Source organism: Lentinus tigrinus, assembly GCF_003813185.1.
Source record: "Lentinus tigrinus ALCF2SS1-7 unplaced genomic scaffold L226scaffold_1, whole genome shotgun sequence".
NCBI classification, from domain to species: domain Eukaryota; kingdom Fungi; phylum Basidiomycota; class Agaricomycetes; order Polyporales; family Polyporaceae; genus Lentinus; species Lentinus tigrinus.
Window position 1 is genome coordinate 2,637,090 of NW_027137910.1, and position 20,286 is coordinate 2,657,375.

Below are 20,286 nucleotides of genomic sequence, written 5' to 3' on the forward strand. Positions count from 1 at the left end.
CATATAGTGGTAAACACCGGGCGTCAGGAGAGTGGAGAGACAGCAGTAACAATGTGTATACAAACGACAGCAGAAGCAAGAGTAACCCGAAAAGCTTCGGATGTCCTCAGTCCCGGACTCCTCCGGCGTTGACTCGCCAACCCATAATCGGAATAGAGAACATAAACACGACCTTCCCCCCTACGCCGGCAACATTTGCGTCAAGCTACTTCCCGCGACCCCGCCAGACGGCAGCGTAAAAGACACCGTCTTGGTCTTCGACGAGCCCCATCCAGGCGGCGCAGTCCCGGAGCTCAGTGTGAACGTGAGCGTGAGCGTGGACAGCAGCTGCGTGGGGTCTGCAACGGTGACTGTCCAGGTGTCCATGCGGAGGATGATGTTCGAGCTACCGGTCGACTGAACTTTGATCGTAGCGCCCCCTGACGCCAACGCGGGGATGGTGAACTGCCCCCCGTTGGTCTCCCAGAACACCCCGAACACCATCTTGTTCGCGTTGTCAACGAGCGCAGAGATGGAGCCGTCATTGCGGATGACGTGAAGGTCTGTCGCGGCGACCTTGTCTTGGAAGGTATCCGCGGTCGTCGCGGGGAAAACCATGTACGAAATCGCGGCGGTGAGGTCATTGTGCACGAGCCACGCGGAGAACATGTCGACAGTCACAGGAGGTTGCGACGATGCCCCAATGGCGGACCAGTCACCTGTGCGGGAGGACACGTCGACCGAAAGGGTGACGGGATCGGTAACGTTGAACACGTATCCGACGCCTCCATGCCACAGGGTGCTAGCGTGGGAGAAGTTCCCGCTGGCAGCAGGCTCGCCGTTGACGAGGACGTCGCCGACATGTTTGCGTTGGTCCAGGACGGAGAACACAGGGGCGGTGGTGCTGGACGTGATGCGAGCAACCATGACGAACTGGACGTCATTCTCAAGGAAGAACCATGTCTTGCGCCAGTTCAGGCTCTTGCTGATCGGGTTCTCGTACCGCATCGCAACTGCACCGACCTTCCCATCGGATGCCCCACCGACGAAAGGCTGGGTGCCCGTCTTCCGCGTCATGTTGCACTGTAGCGGGGTCGCTCCATAGTCGACCGTAATGCCTGGAATGAGGTTCCAGTCCCAAGCGGCGACGATGTCTTCGTACTCGTCGCCGTTGATGTGCGTATAGACCGTGCCGTCGGCCAAATGGAACCCGAAATTGTTCGCCTCGTCGGTGCACTCCGTGTTTTGCGTTCGCTTTGAGTACATCCGGAGGGTGCTGACATATCCTGGACCGCGCTGTACCTGTGCAGTGGTTCGTTATGAGTCGATAAGGTATGTGACCGCCTGCTTACCGCATAATCATTGGCATAGAACACGCGGTTGCCGACGAGGTTGCCAGAGTTGGAAGTGGTGGTATTCAGGGAGAGATTGTCGAAAACGTCAAGGAGTGTGTCAGAGTCCCAGAGTTGTCCAAGGACTTGTATCTGAGTCAAATTGGTCTTGATATCGGCGTCGGAGCTGTCGCCATGTCCATGAACGTTACACTCGCGCAGGGCCTTATCTCGACTTACTGGTCGTCAATAACGGGGTCTGTCATCAACCGGCCCAAGACACTCTGAACGAATACGTCAGACAACCTCGGAGTTCTCACCAGTTCTGATTATACTCACGAAGTCCCAATGGAGTACGTTGGTGAAGATGTTCCGATAGATCATCCACTGATCAGCATCCACTAGGGTCTCCAAGGCAGTCCTAGCATCGTCGCCTGCCTGGAATTGCGTTGCGCCCGCCTCTATTTCAAAAGCGAACAGAGAATTCTCGCTGCAGAGGGTGTCAGTTAGCCAGGTCGTCTGCGATGCGGCATAAAAGTTCTTAGCACTCACTAGTCCTTGCCGTAGTTACCGTTGTAGATGATACCAGTATGCTGCCCGAAGGATCCGTCAGCCCTGATCCCATCGGCCTTGACCGCGTTCTGAATGACTGCGTCGGCATGTACGCGACCCAATGCCGCCGCGACAAGAGTCGCGTTCTTGGTGAGGAGACCTTCATCGAGGCCGATGCCCGCAATGTCCTGCAGATTCGCTCCGGTGATAGAGCTGACACCGTTGATCCCGGTGTCGAAGGTCGCGAAACTTCGTCCTGTCATTTTCGTACAGTTCCCAAGCTCGGTAGCAGTGAGAGAGTCGCCCAGGAGCAGGCACACCTCCCCGACAGTGGTCGGGACACCAATGACCTGGGATGAGAAGGAGGTCGAGTCAATGAAGCCCAAGCGCGGATGCGTGGGGAACTCACGTTCGCGAACCAGTTGGTGTTCCAGAGACCGGGGGTGCCACAGGGACAGGCATCGTCTCCACCCGAATCTAGACACGCGGGGATAGTGAAGTCGTTCGAGAACCAGAAGCCCATAGAAGACGAGAGGGCGGAGCGGACCTCATCGCTCTGTACCCACTGAGCCGCATTCTTGAAACCACCATGCCAGGCAGCCGCGAGAGTCACTGCAGTCAAACAGGTCAGCTATATGCATTCTGAGGACGAACCACAATACGTACGAATACGCGACCAATGCTTCTGAGCCTTCCAGTTGGCCGTCGGAGCATCGCAGCCTGCGGTGTAGTCCAAGTCTGGCCACGTGCCGTCTGGCTGCAAGGTGGACAACCTGTGTACTCCGTCAGCAGATGGTCATTGAGTGAGCAACGCCTGACAAACCAACGCACCAAGAAGATATCGACGATGCTCCGGTTGCAGCGCCGACGATGGTCGCAAACCTCCGCTCTGTGATGGTCTGGATGTCGTCAAGAGCTGCGTCAGACGACGACCGCGCTCTCGGGATCACCGACGCTGCGCCCGAGGTTGCAGCGGATAACGCGAGGGCAACGACGGGCAGCAAAGTGCTTGCGAAACGCTGGCACTGGAGACCAAGCATAATTGCGAGTCTTGAAGGCAGCCAGGTGGTTGAGGACCTGGATAAAGCTGCCAGACAGCCCGAGGCTTCTTATACCTCGGAGGCAGACCAGCATCTGGCGGCTGCGTTCCCAAAATGGGCTGCCAGCCGAAGACGAAGCAAGTCACCTTCGGAGGCTCGCATGGCCATCAGACTTCTCCTCGCATTCTGAGATGCCGAGCTACCCGTCAGCACAGGTCAAGCAGGGCTCGAGAAACCACACCCACCGCATATGGAGGGACGGGCCGCCTCTGCTCCGCGACGTGACTTAGCCTGACTGGTCACAATAGCACTGCTGCCCAGAACGCATAGTGAAAGACGAGAGAAGACACGGTGTCCCGCGAGCGACGTCGGAGAATTGATCATAATTGGCAGGACTGCGATGGAGCACATGCAGCCGGCGGAGAATTGGCATCGCTATCTAGCCACGCAGAATCCCGCACACGGTATCACAAGGCGAGCACTGGCAAGGAGCGACGGAGAAACCTGGGATTTCTGGGAGCGGTACTTGTTGTATGACAGATGCAGGCACGCGTCTCGAGGGAGCACTAGTGATGAACAATGCGGTGGTGGTTGTATAACGCGCTAGTTGTGGGTCCATCGTTTGCGAGTCAAGCAAAGTCATCGTCCAAACTGTGTACATACGTGCCAGTGCCTGACATGAGCCGCGCGCCCAGATCTCGATCGATCGACCACCAGCCGCTGTACGCGCGCGTGCGATAACCTTCCAGCAGCTCCAGGCAGCCTCAACACCAATACTCCCCTAGCTATTCCTTGTCGCAGGCATGTTTGACTCATGAGGCATAGGAAAGCAATGCGACGTGGATGATGTCCCATTAGAAACACGATATGCTACAGCTAACGATACAAGCCCGACAGTGTCCAAATGTGCAACGATACAAAAAGTCCCAAGCTGCACCTGCAGCTGGTAGAGTGTTCATGGTTGTGAATCAAGGGATGTTCTCGTGTGTAGACCTCACGCCTTGCCAGCCGCAACGTGGAGCTTTGCTAGGGAACACACGACGGGAACCGCGTAAAAAGCGAAGCCTACCCAGACCACTAGCGCGACAGTCAACCATCTATTCGCGGGGGATTTTCAAAGCACGAGAGTACTCACTGATGAAACCGTTGCTTGTTGACGCTACGAGCTGGGGCGCACCAGAACCGTCCTCGGTGATGTCCCGATTGAAGTCCTCCACGGCCTTCCCAAACCACATACGGATGACGAGGAACGAGGTGATGCCTATAGAAACGTTAAAACGAGACATTTCAATCATAGCTGCTAGTTCACGCACCAATAAGGAAACCGAGAAGACCGATCCAAGCAGTCGTGCGTTGGATGGCAGGCTTGTCGAAGACATTGCCAAACTTGCCCATCTTGCCGCGGAAGGATGTCATGGTGAATAGGAAGAAGAAGATGATGGTGAACGCAAGGGACACCGCAATGAATGCGGGCGTCGTTGCGGTAGGAGCCGAGAGCAAGTCTGGCGCGTTACTCGGGAGAACGGAGAGGTCTGGCAATTCATGAGCATCAGGCACATGTGACACATCTCAACGGGGAGATACGCACCGTAGGTAGGTGATACAGTCGGAGGAGTGCAGGTGACGGTCGCATCATGATTCGAGCGTTCGCAAGAGCCTGCATGCTTATAAGCGACGCACAACGGCTGTGAGTAGTTGGAGACGTACCCAATGCACCCAGGAACACTGACGGCCCGTCATTTCCTTCTGACGGCGACACTGTCAGAAGCGCAACTTGATCCGGGAAGAGGATGACCGGGGCAAGATAAGAGAACAAGATGAGAATGAATGCCGTCAACGACAGGACGGGCGCGAGGTAGAGGTTGAAAGCCTTCGAGAGTCCAGCGATCATCGTGAGTGCGAGTATGTAGTAGCAGCGAACGCAAGAGATCTAGACGCGTCGAGCAAGAAGAAAACCGTCTGGTAGTCGTAAAGAGAAGTCTAGAGAACGTGAACCCTGCCTGCAGAGCAAGTTGGATAGGTTGAGTTGGCGTCCTGAAGCCTGGAACAATGGAGGGGTAAGGGTCGGCGCGAGAGGTCTTAAGTACGCAGTCGCTTGTGCGTTAGCCAGAGGCGGTGTGTGCGCCATGTCGGGAGAAGCGTTGGACAATTCGGAGAGAACAATAAGGACAAGGACGGCGGGGAATGCAGAGGTCCACGACAAAGAGGTTCCAGTAACGAGGGTCCACACATCCCATTGTTCCATAACCGGCCGCATGGGCGCCTCTGGGACTGCAAACAAGGACTGGCGCGCGGACTGGGCCGTCGCGGCTCATTCTCCCGCCACTACCATTCAATAACCATACACATTGATTTTCGCATATGCATAGCAACCAGCCAGCTACTAACGAACAAATTTAGACAAGAAAGTCAACGCACGGCACAGCGTCCAACCTTCTCGTCATGAAATTACGACTAGATCTGGTACCGCCTCGGAACACAGACCCCCCTCATGGACGTGGCTGCTTTCATGGTAAGTGTAGGACAACGCATATCTCTGCACGGTTGCTGAAAGCATGTTCTGGTCGTTTTTGACGCATTGTTGGCATATTGCTATATCAGAATTTTTCCTCGTCCGACTCGCACATCGCTTGTTGGCTGTGGTACCAAGGCTTACGGCTCTGCTCGTGAACGGAGAGAGATTTCCAGTCACAATATGAAACGCATGCCATACCCGTCCCCGTTCTCCAGCTTCAAATGCGACCTCGCGTGGTATATGGCGGACTTGAGCAGCTGTAGAAGGGTGGAGATCACACGGTCGCCGCCTGTTTGCGTGTATGCGGCATGCGCGAAGCGCCTGACCGGGTAGCGGCTTCCCGCCGGTCACTGTGTTCTCCTGAGTAATCGATGTAGCGTATCTCATGGGACTAACTCATGAGAAGTTCTTGCCTATCATAGAGGCCATGACTCGCTAGCTAGTCTCTTTATAATCATGGTACGTTCTCCATGACCGTACTGAACTCCTTATCTCTGTAGACTGTCGCAGCCCCAACAGGTCTCTCACTGACATATCATGGTGTCTGATGCAGATGCTTTGAAACAGCTTCGCTGGCAGGAACAAGTCGCGGACAAGAGGAAACGTCAGCAGGCGGCCATCCCGAAGGAATGGCTTATCCCTCCAGTACCGGAAGGACAAACTAATGTCGCAGACGTACCTCGTTCCTGCGGCTTGCTCACCGACAGGGAACTCGAGATCACTGAAGTATCGGATGTGACTGTGCTGCTACAGAAGCTCGCAGCGGGAGAATGGTCAGCTCTTGAAGTCACCACGGCGTTTAGCAAGAGGGCTGTCATAGCCCACCAGCTTGTTCGTACATGCTTCTCCAAACCCCATTTCTGTCTTACTGACCGAACTCGCGTTCAGGTAAATTGCTTGACAGAGATTTTGATCGACAAGGCCCTAGAGCGAGCGGCCGAGCTTGACGCATACTTGAAGAAGCACGGCAAACCTATGGGCCCACTCCACGGGCTTCCAATCTCGCTGAAGGACCAGTTCAAGATCAAGGGTCTTGAAACAACCATGGGTAAGCCACGCCGATATGTTCGTGCTACAGCACGCTGACAGCTTGGAACAGGGTACGCGGCCTGGATCGGGAAGTACGCGGAAGAGGATTCTGTTCTCGTCAAGCTGCTCTTGCAAGCAGGCGCAGTCCTGTATGTTCGCACAAACGTGCCCCAGACATTGATGGCAAGCGTTTGTGTTACATGGTTTATCACCAGTGACTGACAGTTATACAGTGGGGTGAGACTCACAACAACGTCTTCGGTCGCACGCTAAATCCATACAATCTCCGCCTGACGCCTGGAGGCTCCAGCGGCGGAGAAGGAGCACTCATCGCGCTGCACGGCAGTATTCTGGGAGTTGGCACTGACATAGGCGGGTAAGCCTCGGCGCATAAGATGAAGAGCAGCTTGGACATGACGCGCATTCGTATTGCAGTTCTATCCGGATTCCAGCGCATTTCTGCGGTGTGTACGGCTTCAGGCCCTCGAGCCACCGGATGCCCTCGTACGGTGTCGTGAATTCCTTGGATGGTCAGGAATCCGTCGCGACGGCATTCGGCCCACTCAGTTCCTCCTTGTCCGGCGTGACTACGTTCATACGGAGCATCCTTGCACAGGAGCCTTGGCGATACTGTCCGAGCGCCATTCCGAAGCCATGGTCTCAAGACGACTACTCGTTGAAGGCCCACGGCGAAGGCACGAGGCTCTGCTTTGGCATCATGTGGGACGAGGGCACCGTCAAGCCCCATCCACCGGTACTACGGGCACTTGAAGTCACGAAGAAAGCGTTGGAGGCGGCTGGCCATTCTGGTAAGTGTGGCAGTTTGTCTATCTGGACACTGTGATGTTCAAGTTAATCCCATGTCTAGTCATTGAGTGGAAGTCGCTCAGGCATTCCGAATACATTGACGTCACGGTGAATGTGTCCCTGCTGGTGGAGTCGTCATGGAGCTGACGTGCATGGACCCGTAGCGATCCTTCTGGCTCGCAGACGGGAGCGCAGATTACAACTCTTGTCTGACGACCGGAGAGCCGCTCATACACTCGATGGAACCGGATGCTGACCCGAACGTGATCCCTGACTTCCGTATACCTCGCAAGCCACTCAGTGCGTATGAGATCTGGCAGCTGAACAAGGAGCGACGAGAGCTGCGCAAACACCTCCTTGACCGCTGGCAAGCTACCGCGTCCTCAACAGGCACTGGGCGACCCATCGACGCACTCATTTGTCCTCCTGCGCCTTACGCTGCTGTTCCGCACGGACAGAAGAGGTAAAACGCATCTTTCTTTGCACATGCCGCAGAATATGACGTATTTTTCTCAGATCCTCCATCTACACGCTGATTTGGAACACTGTGGACTATCCCGCGCTGATCATACCAGTTACCAAGGTGGATCCCAAGATTGATGTGAAGCCGGTTCGGGAGTCATTCTGGAGCGCGGAAGACGAGCACGTCCATGGGATGTGTGCGTAGATGTCGGCAAGTTTGTTCTCGTACTTCCGCTGACTCGTCCGGCTCTAGATGACCCGGAGATTTACAAGGACATGCCCGTTGGAATACAGCTTGTGGGGCCGACACTTCAGGAAGAGGTCGTACTCGGTGTAGGGAAAGTGGTCGATACTGTTCTATCATCTTCAGGGCATAAGTAGGCATATGTACAACGACAGATTGCTGCATAGTATCATGGAGAGTGGGCTGAAATACCTGCAAGCTGTGGCTCTTATATTCCGATGAATGATCGAAAGAAAAGGCAAAGGTACAGTAGTAGTATGGGCAGGCTGAGAATCTCTATTACTTATGAGGACAGGTAGCGAGGTACTAATGAGTACAACTAGAAGAGCGCGGTTACTACGGACTTTCGGGCCGGATCAAGGCTTACTTCTAAGTAAGTAAGTAATAGATCTTGGACTTACTTATCGGTGTGATTACAGTAATTTTCCCCGCGAGTCGTCTGTAAGCGCTGTCTTATAGCTTGGCTTTCAACCTCTCCCGTCCTGCGATCACTTCATCCCTCTCCCTCTCCAATGTCTGTCGACCTCGACGTACCAAATGAAGGGCCAACCCAGACAGAAAAATCTATTGCTCTTCCGCCAGCACTGGAGAATCTCTCCAAGCTTGTAGGAGAGAGACCAGAAGCACTAGCCACCGGCAGCGATGATCTCCGCAAGGCTGCTCTGGACGCGACAAAATTCATTTTCGATCTCGGTATGTATGCGAACTCTAAACCTTCAACGATTGACTGATGACACCGGCGCGTCAGCTCTCACGACCGAGCAGAATGCCGTCAGCAAAGTGAATGACTTGCTCACCTCAATATCCCCGAGCCATGCACCCCAGACGCGTTCGCAAGCCGCTGAAGCCTCTCGTAAACGCAAGCGCGGCTCGAGCCCTTCGCCCGCTGCGATGCCTCCGCTACCCTCGCTACAAGAGACACCGATAGCGGAGCTGTTTGTTGACGGTATGAGCGACGAGCAGATTTGGGCAGAGCTCGAGCTTCGTGCGCAAAACGTATGTAATGTTCTTGACTATGCTCTGGACGGACCGGTGCACGAGGGGGAGAGCGGAGAGAATGAGGAGAGCGAAGAGGACGAAGAGGCGGAGGAGAACGAGTTGAAGAAGATGCGACAAGCTCTTATTGACGAAGGCTTCGACCCTGACGAGCTGGAGGGTATGGGTTTCGATGAATCTGGCGAGGAGGATAGTGAGGAGGATGAGGACGACGACGAGGAAGAGGAAGAGGAAGAAGAGGACGCGAGCGAAGAGGACGCAGACGGCTCGGACGACGGTGACTTGGGAGAGGATGTTGAGGAGCTGCGGGATCCGTCCGACGAAGAAGACAACGACGAGGCAGATCTGGAGGCCGACGAACCGTCTTTCCTTAGCGGGCGCAACCGGACACTGAAGTACAAGTTGAAGCCCAAACGCGGTGGACACGCTGTTCTCGACGATGGGTTCTTCGACCTCGCAGCGTTCAACGCGGAGATTGAGGCCGCAGAGACGAAAAACGTCTCACGAGGCAAGCTTAGCAAGGACGATGACGATGATGAAGATGACGATGACGCCGAGTCAGTGGATTATTTCGCTCCCGTCGACGACACGGCTGCGTTCGACGAAGAGGATCTAGAGGAAGGCGGAGGTATGTGCTATATTCGGTATGTCTCTCCGACTCAGCTTACACCTCTTCAGAGTTGTTCTACAAGGATTTCTTCGAGCCGCCGAGCCGGCAATCGCAGAAAGCGAAGAAACCGCCAAAAGGTGCAGACCAGCCGCCCTCTTCTACGGGCAAAGTGCGATTTCACGAGGAAGTCAAAGTGCGAAAGATCAAAGCAAAGGGCAAGAATCTTCCCGTATCGACGATGTTTTACGAGGAAGAGGAAGACGACGACGGCGGTGGCGACGAAGACTACGAGGATGAAGAGGGGATTGACTTTGATGAGGATGACGACTCTGAGATGGATGACAAGATGGACGAGGAGGAAATGCTGGATGACGACTCTGAGGAGGAGGATGGGGACGTGTCGATGGGCGACGACGAGGATGAGCAATCGGGCCTAGCGACTATGGAACGCTTGAAGGACGACTTGTTTGCTGATGACGAGGAAACGGACGTCCAGGAAGGTACGCACGTTGCATTGAATGCACCTACACAATGACCTCACCCCTTGTTCAGGTCTGTCTACATATGAGAAGCGAATGGCGGCTCTGCGAGAAGAAATCTCCACACTCGAGGCAGAGAACGTCGGGAAGAAGGACTGGACACTCTTGGGCGAGGCGACCTCGCGAACACGACCTCAGAACTCGTTGCTTGAGGAGGATCTGGAGTTCGAACGCATCATGAAGTCTGTACCTGTCATTACAGAAGAGGTCGTCCACAGCCTGGAGGAGCGCATCAGGGCGCGCATCCTCGACAACCAGTTCGACGATGTCGTGCGGAAACGTCCGGTGGATGACAAGCCGTTCTTGCCGTCGCGTTTCTTTGAGCTGCAGGACACGAAGTCGAAGCAGTCGCTTGCCGAGATCTACGAGGACGAGTACACAGCCGCACAGACAGGTGGCGTCGCCGGCTCGGACCGCGACGGCAAGCTGAAGAAGGAGCACCAGGAGATAGAGAAGCTGTGGGAGCACATTTGCAGCAAGCTCGATGCACTCTGCAATGCGCACTTTACTCCGAAGGCTGTGAGTCGTCTACTCTTCATTTTCTCATAGACAAATCCGGTGGCTGACTCAACGTCCCAGCCCAAGGCAACGATCACAAGTGTTTCCAATGTGGCGGCTGCGACGCTGGAGTCGGCTCTCCCGACCACGAAGGCCACTTCGACCATGCTCGCTCCCGAGGAGGTCTACGCTCCAGCCAGTGATCTGCGTGCACGCAGTGAGCTAACCCCCGTGGAGAAACGCGCCCTCCGGAACAAGCAGAAGAAGGCGAACAAGAAGGCGCGCGACGCCATCGACAAGAGCGTGCAGAAATTCGGTCGGCCGAAGGGTCTGGGCGACGTCAAGCGACAGAAGGAGGCTGCGTTGAAGACACTTGTTAAGAGCGGGAAGGGCGTCACAGTGATCGGTAAGAAGAGTAACGAGGTCGAGAGCCAGCGGGGGCGAGGCAAGACGTGATTCATTGTTGTGTCTATTACCACATATTTTACCTCATCTATAGTCTTTTGCCGGGTCTATGTAGTACATCGCGTGCAGTGTACAACGGTTCCGAACAATCCACCTGAGAGTCCTCCCTCAAGCTCAAGTCCGTCCACGTGACGCCTTGTACATAAGAAGCTGTACGTGGTAGTCGCAGGCAACAGCCTTCACCACTGCCCGTCGCCGCCCTACCTTGCCCTCAACCTCCTCCCTCTCTCTCCTTTCATCTCATTTATCCTCCGTACACTATGTCTTGGTTTCGCAAACAGGACAAGAACCTGATTCCAGCGATCCAGTCGGAGGACGCCAAGCGCCAGGAGCTCTTCGGTGCCCGGGGCACCAACAGCACCTCCCCGCGCCCGCCGTCCAACTTCTCCCGCTCAACTTCTGCTACGTACGTCGCCAGCCGCGACGGCGATCCGTATAATAGTCCCAGCGCAGTCCCGCCACCCCCAAGCAACTATGGCGACCGCTACTCCCACAAGGACGCCGTTGGTGACCCGTACTCGCGTGGCCAGGGAAACATCGACCGCGATCGCGGCGAACTCTTCGCAGGTTACAACCCGCCGAAGGCGGGCTCTGGCCGCTTCTTCGACGATGGCCCTGCCGGGGGTTCCGGGGGCGCCGGGCGCGGAACCCCTCCCCCCGGCGAGGAGAATGAGGATGACGTGGAGGGCATCAAGCAGGACCTCCGTTACCTGAAGCAGGACAGTGTAAACTCGACGCGCAACGCACTGCGTCTTGCGCGCGAGGCGGAGGAGACCGCGCGTAATACAGTCACCAAGCTCGGTTCTCAGTCCGGTGCGTTTTGTTCTTCTAGCGGTTTGCCGCGGACCAAGCTGACCCCCATTGCCTCCCCTGAATGTGTGGGGACATGCAGAGAAACTCGCGGACACCGAGCGTCATCTGGATGTCTCGAAGGGCTACTCGCAACGGGCTTCAGACAAGACAGAGGAGCTGAAGCAGCTCAACCGCTCGATCTTCATCCCCACCTGGACGCGCAACAAGGATGCGAAGCGCGCCGCGGAGGAGCAGAAGATCCAGGACCGCTACAATGAGGAGCGCTCAAATCGTGAACTCGCCATGCGCGATGTCCGTAGCACCCAGGACCGTCTCGGTCGCGCTGCCACGTATGGCATGCGCGATGATGACGGCGAAGGCATCGGCGGCGCTGGAGGTAGCGGACGTTTCCGCACTGCTGCACAGCTCAATGCGCGCAAGGAGCAGCGCAAGAGGTACCAGTTCGAGGCAGATGAGGAGGACGACCAGCTGGAGGATGAGATTGACGACAACTTGGACGAGATCATGGACGTGACGAAGAGGCTGAAGGCCCTTGGTACTGCGATGAGCGGCGAGCTGGACACCCAGAACTCCCGCATTGACCGCATCACGAGCAAGACTGACGGTCTCGACCAGCACCTCTTCACCAACACTCAGAAGGCGAGTGTATTGAGTGTATGCGTAATTATTGGTTGTATCTCATACTGACGGCCCGATAGCTTAACAGGATCAAGTAGACGTCGCACGCAAGTGTGCAGGATACCAACTTGGTGGCATCGGGAGTTTGTTTTTTTACGAATGTTTTTGGATATTCATCTTTGAGCCGTCATGGTACATGTGATCGCATACATGGACCTTTTATGTGACCAGCACTAGTATCACTTGAGGGTGGCGAAACCGACGGAGTTATTGTCAAAGGAGAAGGCGGTGTAGACGTTCTTCATGAAGCTGTCGCCGATCAGCCAGGTGTTTTTACCGAGTCCGAGGTCCTTGGCTGCGATAGCCCCAACGCATTGCGTGAGGCTAATCTTGCCGGCGTTCATGCTATCGGGACGAAGTCAGTTATGTACTACAGGAGCGGACCAGTACAGTATACGTACTTGGCCGCAGAAATCGTCCAGTTTTTGCCACCCCAATTGAATGCGACGTTCGAAGGAGCAGAAATGCATGGAAAGGAGTAGAAACCAGGCATAGAGGCGTATGGAGCAGCATCCGGAACGCTCTTATACATCGCGTCAACCTGGTCGGGGGGACCGTATATGAACGTAGTGCCAGAGTCGATGATTGTGGTCAAGCTCGAAGCGATGAGCGAGTTGCTGACGACCAGGTTCCCGCCGCTGGTCTGCCAGTATCCGGCCTTTCCGGTGACGCTGTGGTACTCGATGTCGCCCATATACAGCGACGGGTTTGTGCCACCAAGGTAGAGCTCAGACTTGGTCTTCGCAAGCTTGATTCCAAAGGTGGCGGACTTCACCCTGCCCTGGTTTTTGGCGTTAAGAAGGAAGGGCGTCTTGTGCATACTCGAGATGGCTGGGAAAGCGAGGCCAAAGATACCGTCTGCGGCTTCGTTCCCGAACATAGGCGAGAGAGTGTTCACAGGCGAGAAGTTTTGGGCCGTGACTTTCACTCCTGCAGCGACAACTGTACGAGAGTGACTGAATATCCCAATGTGTATACCGCACAGACGAAACCCACCAGTTTCGGTCCACACAGGTCCTGAGACGGAAGATCCGTCACCGTACTTGATGAGAAACGAACTGCTTGTAGGGACACCAGAAGACGATGCTGATGAGTTGTACTTCTGTTTCGGCGAACACTGGCTGTCTGTGCAGTTGGTGGACGGGACCCACAGGTCGGCTGAGCCGGCTGCCACGAGGCTCGTAAGGATACTGTTCCGCGGTGATGTGGGGATTAGTGCATTGAGAGTACTCACTATCAAAGTTCACTAGGAACGATTCGCCGGGGTTTCCGATCGAGAGTCGGCCTGCCCAGTACTCGTCATTGTCCTCGTCCACTAGAGACTCGGATTGACGCTTTTTATTCTGAAGGCCTGAAGTGAAGTCCATGGGAGGAAGGATATTCGCTCCTTCGTTGAACGCTTCGCGGCCGCAGTTTTTTTGAAGGTTTATGAGATTGTTGCGATGCTTGCTGTATCGGATATCAGTGACAGAGCATAGCTGGTACTGCGAAGTCCATACTTATGATCGCGAGCGACCCGTTCTGCGGCCATTCCATGATCGAACCAGCCGTCGTCGTTAGTGCATGACCGACGCTGGGTCAGCGGGACGCTGCCTCCATTGCCATGTAGCACCGGACCAGCGGTGGTAGACAGCACAAAGGAGAGCACAGTCAGGATATCCTTGATAGACATTTGAAAGAGCGATGACTGTGGAGACATGCTTGTAGGAGGAGATGTGATGGAACTTACCGTTAAGCAAGGTCGCTTTTATATACATCTACCATCGAGCACCCCACTCGGAAAGCCAGCACGGCGTCGTGTAACGCTTGCAAACAGAACCGAGTCCATGGCGGATATCGCGATACAGGCTAGGGATAGCACTATTTGGGAGTCTCAGTTAGGTGGATATTGTCGCGTAACGACAGCATCCGGTATATCCGTTGCGGCAGTTGGGATCTGTACTTCCTGTGATGATATGCGATAGTCATATTTCAAACGCAAGCGGTACCTGGTAGTCCTGTTTCGAAGTGGTCCAGAGATAGGCTGTGCACGGTGGTTGGGTTCAAAACGTACGGGCCGGGATGAGCAAGGGCAACAAAGTAGACACGCGCACGTGACCGTTCCATTCCGAAGTCGGTAGTCGCTCTCCGACTCCGAGGCCAGCTTCCGCTCCGAGCCCCTCACTACCCGACTAGTAGTACGCCTGCCCTGACTGATGCTCTCCATTCCCTCCTCTCCCCAACCCATCTCCCCTGTTAGCCTCGACGTCCTTGCAGCTTGACATGGATTCTAGCAGCCTCTCCTCCTCTCCTGACGAGTCCGCAATCTCTGAAGCCATGACGCTGGCTGGCAAAGCTCGCCAACTCGACGCACGAGGCAGCCACTACGAGGCGGAACGTTTCTTCCACCGTGCACTCGAGCTGATCGACCCCTCCGTGCCAACTTCCCATGCCACGCTCGCCAGTATTTGGAACAGTCTCGGCGAGCTCTATCTGCACATGGGACGCTTCGACGAGGCAGAGCAATGGTTCACCAAGTCGCTTGACATCAGCGGCTCTATACGGGACCTGAAGGAGATCTCCACCAGTCGCGAGAATCTCGCGCGGGTGCAGCGGGCGCAGAGCGAGCTGCTCAAAGCCAAGGCTTTAAAGATGATGGGAGCTCCAGATGACATGCGCTGCGGCAACTATTCGGTGTGTTTCTTGCCTTCGCCCCAGTGAATGAATGACCCAACGTGTGCATATAGTGCTGCAGGGGGTTGCTCAGGACTACAGACCTTTGCATATGTGGTGGTTGCAAGGTCAGTTAGACGTATCTTCGTGCACTGACAGGCCATTTACTCCTTCATGCCAGGCCGCGTTCTACTGTTCGCACAGTTGCCAGAAGGACGACTATGAACGCCACAAGAGATACTGTCAGCACGAAATGTCGTAGAACCTCACGGTCGCCCTCACGGATGATACCTTTAGATATGGACAGGATACACTACGGCTCCCGTTTATCAATACGTCTTATAGTATGTAGATACACTCACATTTTATGATCGGCCTACTTGCGTCTAATGTACAATGCGGATCATGCCTGTATGCTTTCATATTCCAAAGTCGTAGAAGCATAATTGCTCACTCGTGTGATGATGAAAGAACCAAAACCAAGGCTGCGGCGAAAGGTGGACTACAGAGCACGCGCAGTTAGGAAACGCTGCCCGTCTACTTGAAGCCCATCCGCCTAGCGTACTCCCTCTCCTCCGCCTGCGTAAGCTCGTCCGTGCCCGTCCAGTTCGCAGAACTCGTCCGCGCCCTGAAGCGGCTATGACGCGTTCGAAAGATCTCCTCCATCCGCAGCGGCCCAATCCGCCCAAAGATGTCGTCCGGGTTGATCGTGCTCTGCTGCTGCAGCGCCGCCGCAATGTCCGGGCTCTTTGCCCAGTCCGGCAAATCGCGCTTGGGCCGGTCTTCGTCCTCCGAATCTGAGTATTCGCTGTTAATGTCGGGTAGCTCGATGGACTCGCTCGCCACGCGTGGCTCTTGCGGCGGAGGGCCTGGGGCCTTCCGGGTTGGTTGCGGGTAACTCGACTCCTGGACATCGCACTCCTTGCCCTTGCCCTTGCCCGGGGCTGAGGCGGGTTGAGGGATCCTGAGGTTGCTTGACGAAGGTGCGTGCTTGACAGTCTTCACAGGCGCCTTTCCAGCACCAGGCGTGACAGGCTTTGACGATCCAGCGGTGGGTTGCTTCAGGGCAGACTTGAGCGCTGGCTTTGAGGCAACGGGACGGGGCACAGCCGTGTCCTTCTTGTCCTTGGACGGCGGCTTCTGCGAGGCAGGGGCACCGATCTTCCGTTTCGAGGTGTCGTCCTCGTTCTACGAGACTCGCTTCGTATCATAATAAACGTCTTCGCAAGTGCTGAACCTCACCTTCTTCGTAGCTGCCGCTGTGCTTCGGAGGGGCCGCTTATCCGTGTGTTCTTCGCGTTCGCGCTTGCGACGCTCTGCCTCCTCCTTGATCTTGCGTTCCTCTTCCGCAGCACGCGCCTTCTCTTCATCAGCCTTGCGCTGTATGGCTTGTTGGCGACGAGCTTCCATTTCCTTGAGACGCTGTGCCTTCTTCTCTTGCTCCTCCTGTTGCTGTTGGGCACATATCAGTAAGGAGTGGACATTTCAGCGAAAAGGCTACAACAAACCTTCTTAGCAGCAGCAGCAGCGAGCTGGAGGCTCTTGACCTCAGGCTTGCCCTTCTTGCCTCCGCCCAGCACGCTACTAACGAGCTTGCTTGCATGTCCAAAGAAGCCCAAGTTAGACTGCGAGGATGACGTAGATGCCATAGACTGCTGGCTGTCACTACGCGGTTGCTGCGATGAGGGTTCTCGCTTGGGTTGCTACGAAGAAGCATCAGTCTCCGGGCGAACATCAGGCTCACAAACTATTATCGTACCTGAACGAGCTTGATGGTCGACTTGCCAGTCAGAATAGCATCCTCGAGTTCGTCCTTCTCCGGCTCCTCCTGCACTTCGCCGTCCTCGTCGATCTCCATCGCGATATCAGCTTCGCCGGCGTCTGAGGGCTGGTGAGCAGCAGCAGCCAGCCGCTCCGCCAAGCCCGGCTCGGGTTCGGCTTCTTCCCTCTCTTCCTCCTCCGCCACCTCCTTGCTTGGCGGTGAAGTCGAGAGCCAGCTGTCGGTTGGCTGCATTGATCCAGTATCTCCGCCCTTCTGGCTGGTGCTCTGACTGGGGTATGTGCTCCACGTCATCGTGTCGTCCTTGAGCTGGTCCGGGTTCGAGCTCGTGAACCCGAACGGCGTCCACATGTGGTTCCCAGCGAACTTCTCGTCGACGCCCCAGCTGTCATCCGGGTCCAGATCGTCGTTGTCGTGGGCCTTGGGCTGCGATTGTGACTGGGTGGAATACGAGGTGTCCTGCGTGGACGTCATCCAGGCTGGCGACGCATTCGAGTGGTCGAAGACGATGTCAGAGAAGACGCTTGTCTTGCTGCTTTGGGCGGATATAGGTGCGAACTTGGGACCACCCATGCCAAGAGCCATAGCTGCAGGGATGGAGAAGGGATTCGTCGTGGGTAGCTTGAAGTCGCGAACCGGAGCAGGCGCATCTGAGTGAGCCGACGCTTGTGCGGCAATGCCGGCAGGAGCGGGCGCGGGCGCGGGAGGCTTGGAGAAGACAGGGGGCCCTGTGAAGCTGATGGTGCGTATACGAGGAGGGGTGTGTGGGGGCGTGGTAGAGGTGCTCGTGTCGGCTGTCGCGGGGGCATCCTTGCTCTTCTTCTCTTTGCCTTTTCCCTGTGACGACGGCATTAAGTCCGAGACGCTGAGTCTGCGTTCCGCCTCCTTCAATGGGACAGGTGCGGGTGCTGGAGATTCCTCAGGCGTATGGTGCTCTTCGGAGGCCATGGCAACATCTTCCGATTCAGCTGTGGCATCCATCTCAAGCTTGTGTCTCTCTGCGACACGAGCCTCCGCCTGTGCTCTTGCTTCCGCGAGAGCCGCTGCAGCGTTGCCTCCTAGAGACTTGCCCATGCTCTTGCCCGACCGCGCACCATAATTCTTCTTCAGGAGGGTAGTAAGCATACCGCCATCCTCTTGCTCAGAGATAGAAGGAACCGGCTCTGGCGTTAGAGCAGCACGCACATCGGTCGACTGTTGGGTCATGATACCGCCGAGCTAATCATGCAATCTCAGTGTAAGGTAGAGGCGTAAGACTCAATCGACTTACCGAGTCTTGAATAGCTGCCTTGCCCTTCCCTTTGTGGTCGATCGGCAGCTCGCTTTCACGAGTAGATAGCTTAGGGACCTTCGCGCTGCGCTGTTCCTCTTCTTCAAGTGACTTCAGAACGGCAGTAGCATTCTCCCTGGCAACCTCGAGCATTTCGCTACTCTTCCTCTTGTTGGCGCTGAAGGTAGTTGCCCCCACTCCGAGAGTACTCGCCCGTTTCGTGGTGATCTCGAGTGCCTTGGTCTCGCGAGCCTTGGATAGCCATGATGTTGACGTTCGCTTTACAGCGGTAGAAGGAACAGTAGGAGCGGCGCCGACAGTGAGTGAAGGTTCACCGGGGGTACGCAGCGACTTGCGAAGAGGGGAAGGGGCGGGTACTCCAGCGAACTGGGACATGCTGGGCTTACGAGAGAGGCCGGGAATAGGACCAGAAGGCTCAGCGCGCAAAGGTATCGTGTATTCCTCGTGATGAGAATCGTTGACTGGAAGAGGTGCTGTATGCGAATGCTCTTCTTCCACAGGAACAGGCGGGAGCGATACCTTAGGCAGGGGTGCGGTGTGAAACTCTCCAGTGCGAGCAGGGAGCGGCTCTGGCTCTAGTTCATGGGGACTGAGAGGGATGGAATGGAATGTAGCTGCAGATAGAGATGTCGCATCATCATGCATCGGTTCTTCGTCGTGTTCGCTGTCGATAATGTCGTTCACAGCCTCCTCTTCTCTCATATCCACGTCTTGTGACAATCCGGCTACAGCATCGTGGAATACTGTTTCGTTCGACTTCGCTGCCTCATGGCCACCGTCACCGTGGCCTTCTGGCGGAGCGGGTGAGGGGAAGACGCGACTTCTCTCCGCCGGCTCATCGTCTTCGGCAATGATAGAAAGCTCCTTCGCGGGGTCTTGTGCGGCAAGATGAGAGGCATCATGGTCGGATGGTGTGACTGGAGATCTTGCAGGTTCGAATACCGGGAGAGGAGGAGGAGGCGCGTCGTCGACGTCCATGGTTTCGGGAACCTTCATCGGACTATCTGCGATAGTGACGATTCTTGGGGTCTTGAACTGAACAAGGTGCCGATCTTCGGAACGAGGACGCAGCGATGCAGGTTTCCGGGTCTCTTTCTCTAGGTCACCCTTGGACTTGGCCTGTAAGAGGGTCTTGTGGAAGTCATTGATGGGTTCGCGGTTCTCCTTCGCGGTACCGTCCTGCCGATCATGAGTGTGGTACAACATGAATTGAAGTGGACGCACTCACTTCAAAGGACAGAGATACAATTGCTTGCGACTTTGTGGCAGCGGCGTTTGCTGCACGGGTTCTCGTTTGGGCATTCTTCTTTCGTCCAGGTGTCTTCAAGAGTTCGATGACTGGCCTACAGCCACACGTCGACAAATAGGTTCAACAATCCCAAAGTCCACACGCACTCTTTCTTAGGCCCCTCCAGAAAGTCATCCAGGTAATTGTCCAGCCAATCGAAGCCTTCTCTCTGGATCTGCTCGTAGAGAAACTGGCGTCCGGGGTCTTTCGCCATCGTGAAGCGAATCGAGTTGCACCAGGCGACGATGCCTAGCTCTCCAGGTCTTGAGCCATCCATGTCTTGACGCGTCGAATTGAAGAAAAAGGGAAGGAAGCCCTATAGCAGCGAGGAGTCACGTTGAGGGAGGGTCGTGTTGAAGGAGGGAAGAAGAGCGAGCCGCGGTGGTTGAAAGGACGCGTCAGTCATGTGACTGCGATACTAACTTCAGGTTTACATAAGTGGTAACTACACTCTCTGGCTAATTGTCGGAACATTGACAGGACGATTACTTAGCACCTCTACGTATTCATCATCACTGACCATCTATTGGGTTATCCCACTCCCGCACCATCTCTGGGAGCGAGCGATTATATTCGGAAAGTTCCGACAGTTCTAAGGGAAATATGCTGGAAGCCTGATTTTCACGCCTTTCTCTACAAGCAAAAGGCATCGGGAGCCTCTATCAATGACATGAAGGCTATTCTTGCTCACTTGGAAGACTCACTTGGAAGAGTGGG

The 20,286-nt window shown here is 55.5% G+C and overlaps 8 protein-coding genes across 8 annotated transcripts; 4 read left to right on the top strand and 4 right to left on the bottom strand.

The window, feature by feature from the left end:
• Positions 1–180: 180 nt before the first annotated feature.
• L226DRAFT_541786 (polysaccharide lyase family 8 protein) lies at positions 181–2,902 on the bottom strand (the record flags this gene model as incomplete). The annotated part of the gene is made up of 8 exons (XM_067682087.1): positions 181–1,281; positions 1,332–1,497; positions 1,551–1,594; positions 1,650–1,800; positions 1,863–2,212; positions 2,272–2,474; positions 2,529–2,635; positions 2,694–2,902. The coding sequence occupies 8 exons, from the start codon at positions 2,900–2,902 to the stop codon at positions 181–183; spliced, it is 2,331 nt and encodes a 776-aa protein (XP_067543154.1).
• Positions 2,903–3,790: 888 nt separating this feature from the next.
• On the bottom strand, positions 3,791–5,097 carry L226DRAFT_607687 (uncharacterized protein). Its single transcript, XM_067685840.1, has 5 exons — positions 4,610–5,097; positions 4,491–4,559; positions 4,216–4,434; positions 4,038–4,163; positions 3,791–3,979 (listed from the first exon to the last, which is right to left on the bottom strand). The coding sequence occupies exons 1-5, from the start codon at positions 4,791–4,793 to the stop codon at positions 3,897–3,899; spliced, it is 681 nt and encodes a 226-aa protein (XP_067543155.1). The 5' UTR covers positions 4,794–5,097; the 3' UTR covers positions 3,791–3,896.
• A 799-nt stretch (positions 5,098–5,896) lies between these two features.
• L226DRAFT_549292 (general amidase) lies at positions 5,897–8,226 on the top strand. Its single transcript, XM_067682669.1, has 9 exons — positions 5,897–6,248; positions 6,306–6,465; positions 6,517–6,629; positions 6,680–6,822; positions 6,882–7,255; positions 7,315–7,361; positions 7,418–7,716; positions 7,770–7,912; positions 7,969–8,226. The coding sequence occupies exons 1-9, from the start codon at positions 5,955–5,957 to the stop codon at positions 8,094–8,096; spliced, it is 1,701 nt and encodes a 566-aa protein (XP_067543156.1). The 5' UTR covers positions 5,897–5,954; the 3' UTR covers positions 8,097–8,226.
• Positions 8,227–8,427: 201 nt separating this feature from the next.
• Positions 8,428–11,154, top strand: L226DRAFT_607689 (Mpp10 protein). Its single transcript, XM_067685841.1, has 5 exons — positions 8,428–8,652; positions 8,708–9,583; positions 9,634–10,065; positions 10,118–10,623; positions 10,684–11,154. The coding sequence occupies exons 1-5, from the start codon at positions 8,472–8,474 to the stop codon at positions 11,056–11,058; spliced, it is 2,370 nt and encodes a 789-aa protein (XP_067543157.1). The 5' UTR covers positions 8,428–8,471; the 3' UTR covers positions 11,059–11,154.
• Positions 11,155–11,249: 95 nt separating this feature from the next.
• L226DRAFT_528741 (uncharacterized protein) lies at positions 11,250–13,009 on the top strand. Its single transcript, XM_067679450.1, has 3 exons — positions 11,250–11,880; positions 11,960–12,519; positions 12,579–13,009. Exons 1-3 carry the CDS (start codon positions 11,328–11,330, stop codon positions 12,594–12,596), a joined length of 1,131 nt encoding a protein of 376 aa, XP_067543158.1. The 5' UTR covers positions 11,250–11,327; the 3' UTR covers positions 12,597–13,009.
• Positions 12,738–14,230, bottom strand: L226DRAFT_541788 (acid protease; the record flags this gene model as incomplete). The annotated part of the gene is made up of 5 exons (XM_067682088.1): positions 12,738–12,903; positions 12,960–13,500; positions 13,555–13,725; positions 13,793–14,007; positions 14,058–14,230. 5 exons carry the CDS (start codon positions 14,228–14,230, stop codon positions 12,738–12,740), a joined length of 1,266 nt encoding a protein of 421 aa, XP_067543159.1.
• Positions 14,231–14,642: 412 nt separating this feature from the next.
• On the top strand, positions 14,643–15,610 carry L226DRAFT_31589 (uncharacterized protein). Its single transcript, XM_067673847.1, has 3 exons — positions 14,643–15,231; positions 15,285–15,338; positions 15,392–15,610. Exons 1-3 carry the CDS (start codon positions 14,821–14,823, stop codon positions 15,470–15,472), a joined length of 546 nt encoding a protein of 181 aa, XP_067543160.1. The 5' UTR covers positions 14,643–14,820; the 3' UTR covers positions 15,473–15,610.
• Positions 15,528–19,922, bottom strand: L226DRAFT_607692 (uncharacterized protein). Its single transcript, XM_067685842.1, has 7 exons — positions 19,677–19,922; positions 19,510–19,624; positions 18,261–19,460; positions 16,970–18,208; positions 16,719–16,913; positions 16,453–16,662; positions 15,528–16,398 (listed from the first exon to the last, which is right to left on the bottom strand). The coding sequence occupies exons 1-7, from the start codon at positions 19,844–19,846 to the stop codon at positions 15,748–15,750; spliced, it is 3,780 nt and encodes a 1,259-aa protein (XP_067543161.1). The 5' UTR covers positions 19,847–19,922; the 3' UTR covers positions 15,528–15,747.
• Positions 19,923–20,286: the final 364 nt, after the last annotated feature.